This window comes from Priapulus caudatus, unplaced genomic scaffold (genome assembly GCF_000485595.1).
Source record: "Priapulus caudatus unplaced genomic scaffold, Priapulus_caudatus-5.0.1 Scaffold103, whole genome shotgun sequence".
NCBI lineage: Eukaryota > Metazoa > Priapulida > Priapulimorpha > Priapulimorphida > Priapulidae > Priapulus > Priapulus caudatus.
The window spans coordinates 71,075-74,134 of NW_014577164.1; the positions used below are offsets into that span (position 1 = coordinate 71,075).

At 47.6% G+C, this 3,060-nt stretch overlaps 1 protein-coding gene across 1 annotated transcript in view; it reads right to left on the minus strand.

Moving 5' to 3' along the window:
• LOC106805160 overlaps positions 1–2,786 on the minus strand; it is a 4,165-nt gene extending 1,379 nt beyond the window's left edge. The window contains exons 1-2 of the mRNA XM_014806656.1: positions 2,352–2,786; positions 1,270–1,410 (exon numbers count right to left, since the gene is read on the minus strand). Coding sequence (XP_014662142.1) covers positions 1,270–1,410; positions 2,352–2,786 — 576 coding nt within the window. The remainder of the gene's footprint in view (positions 1–1,269; positions 1,411–2,351) is intronic.
• Positions 2,787–3,060: the final 274 nt, after the last annotated feature.

Genomic DNA, 3,060 nt, shown 5'->3' on the forward strand with positions numbered 1-3,060 from the left:
TGCCTGCGAGTCTAATAATAATTCATGGTATTGCATTAAGCAGAATTCTTTGCTCTCTAAAACAAGACCAACGCGCTTGTCAATACGATACTCCTAGGCAGAGATATCGGCTCCTAAACCTCCCTCTCCACATGCCAAACGCCGCCTCCGAATCCACTTCTGCTCCCATCCTTCACGCGGCTAAGCGTTGCTTCGTGAGAGTTCGGTTTTCGCCATAATTTTATGAATGATTTTCGGTGCAGGTGCAGGGTGGAGGTGACTTTCGGGCCATCGCCTATGCCCTTATCTCCCATTATCTTTCCTAGCACGGCTAATGCCCGTCATGATGGAGCCGGCAATGTTTTTTTAATTAAGTCTCTACAACGCAGCTAGTAAGAAGTACCAAATTGGGCATGTGACATCAATTATCAGCGCTCCAAGAGCGTGACGGAAACGCATAGCCGAAATGCTTAGACGCGTGAAGGATGGGACAGAAGTGGATTCGAGGCGGCGTTTGGCATGTGGGAGGGGAGGTTTAGGAGCCGATATCTCCGCCTAGGAGTATCGTATTGACAAGCGGTTGGTCTTGTTTTAGAGAGCAAAGAATTCTGCTTAATGCAATACCATGAACTTATTATAGACTCGCAGGCAAAGTAGAATAATGTTGTCGTGAAATAGCACTATTTTCCCGTTTTTCCAGCAAGTGTCCCATCTTATTGTATATACTCTAGGTATTATTAGCTCTTGATATTATGTTACATAGCCTAGGTACAAATGGCCGCCATGTTGCAGAGCCGCGGGCGGTTGCCAGGCTACCCGTGTAACCTCCAGCTGCCATTTCGCTTTCACTTGTGCGTAATCAGCGCATTATTAATGAGTAACAGACGCCACTAATCGATCTGTAATCTACCGGCATCAGATTTCACTTCTCTCTGCAGACACTAGCAACAGTAGCATCAAATTTCAGCGATAACAGCAACATCAGCAGCAGCAACAACAGCAGCAGCATCATCAACAACAACAACAATAACATCAACAACAACAACAACAACAACAACAACAACAATATCATCATCAACAACAACAACAACAACAACAGTAGCAGCAGTAGTGGTAGTAGTAGTAGTAGTAGTAGTAGTAGTAGTAGTAGTAGTAGCAGCAGCAGCAGCAGCAGCAGCAGCAGCAGCAGCAGCAGCAGTAGCAGCAGCAGCAGCAGCAGCAGCCTCAAAGTACAGAGATAACAGCAGCAACATGAGATAATACTACAGGCCTTAATATTCTTCTACTCACAAGTGGCATGATCACAATTTGGCAGAACAATCCTACGAGAGGCGCTGCCGGATTCGACCGCAAGAGGTCTCTGACGGCGTGGAACTCGAGCTTGACGCCGAAGCCGACGGTGTGAGCGACGAGGAACGCCTGTATGATGATCTGTAAAGAAAGCGAACAACGTCACGAAATCAAGTTAATTTCTATAAAATAAACAATTTTTTTTACCGATTCCGGTTTAATTTTGTAATTCATTTTCTTGCTGCACCGAATTCGATACGAGTCGATATATTATTTCGTCTGCTCATCGCGCCCCGTCGACAGCGACACCTGGTGGATGATTCATCTCTCGGGGCAGACCGACGATGCGATGAATTCGCGTAATAAGCAGGTTACTGATGAGGAATATGGTGAGGACAACATTAACGAACGTTGTCATACTTGTACTACTTAATGTCCTATCATCCTCTACTACAGTGATTCTTGACGTTTTTCTGAGTCATGCAACCCTGTGATATTCTGGTGAAAGCTACGGACCCCTTCCCAGAAAAATGCACATAAGGTGATTACGGACTAAGGATGACTTAAGGTGCAACTACGAATCTTCTGAAGCCTATCCACGGAGTCGATGGACGACAGGCTAAGAACCCCTGATCTATACTGTAACCTTGGCCTTACAATATTTCATTGTTATAGGAGATTCACGTTCGATTACAAATGCGGTTTTACGTTTGTACCCCAGGCACCAAAAGAATGATACCATGTTCAGTGGTATCAAATCTAATATTCAACATATGTACGCCTTCCTCCTAGATAATTCAATAACAAAGGGCGATGGCCTGCAGTGAATGATGCCAACTCACAGTAATCATCACATATACGCACATGCACACGCACGCACGCACGCACGCACGCACGCACGCACGCACGCACGCGCACACACACACGGACACACACACTGTCCTTAACACGAACACGACAGACTTCAGAAACGCTCTCTTCCCTCGCTCTATATATATTATAGAGGATTATATATATATCATATATATATATCGGATATACGACCGGACCGGGACGACGACTTCCGCCGGATGTCGGCTCACCTGGAACGCGCGCTGAATCGCCTCGTTGCACGTGATGCACGGCAGCGTCGCCGCGCCGACGCACGCCCGCGTCACGTTCCCGTCGCCGACGCAGAAGACCAAGTGCGCGTGACCGACGCGGAGAGCGGTGACGCTGACGTTGCCGCTGACGTTGACGAGGTCTGCGTCGCAGTCGTCGATACGGACGACGCTTGCGTCGGCAGCGATGATGCCGTCGCTCGCCTCCACGCGCAGTGCGCATGCGCTCAGGTTGAGACCCGCAAGACTTGCCGTGACGTCGTATGAGACAAGCTGAGGCACGTTGAGACACAGCGTGCTCGGCCTCACGACGACGTCGACGATGAAACCTTCCGTATCCCTGCAGCAGCATCCGAGGATGAGGATGCTGGCAAACAGCAGCGTCATCCCACCGCCGGCGCGATGCGGCGTCGCCATGGTGATTGCCGCCTAGAAGCCGGATGGAATCGCCGTGTAAGAGACGTCACGGTTGCTAGGTACATGATTTTCCAACGAAATTCATGATTTTTCGAATAACGAGTGCATGAATTCCTCTATCAATCGATTTCTCAACTAATTTATAAATGCGTTGCAGTCATTCAATCAATCCACGAGCAACTATAAAATTAGCTAATTAAATAAATACAAAAATTAATCAATTAGCCAATCAATTAATTAATTTGGAAAGGTTCAGTGTCGGCGCAATGCGACT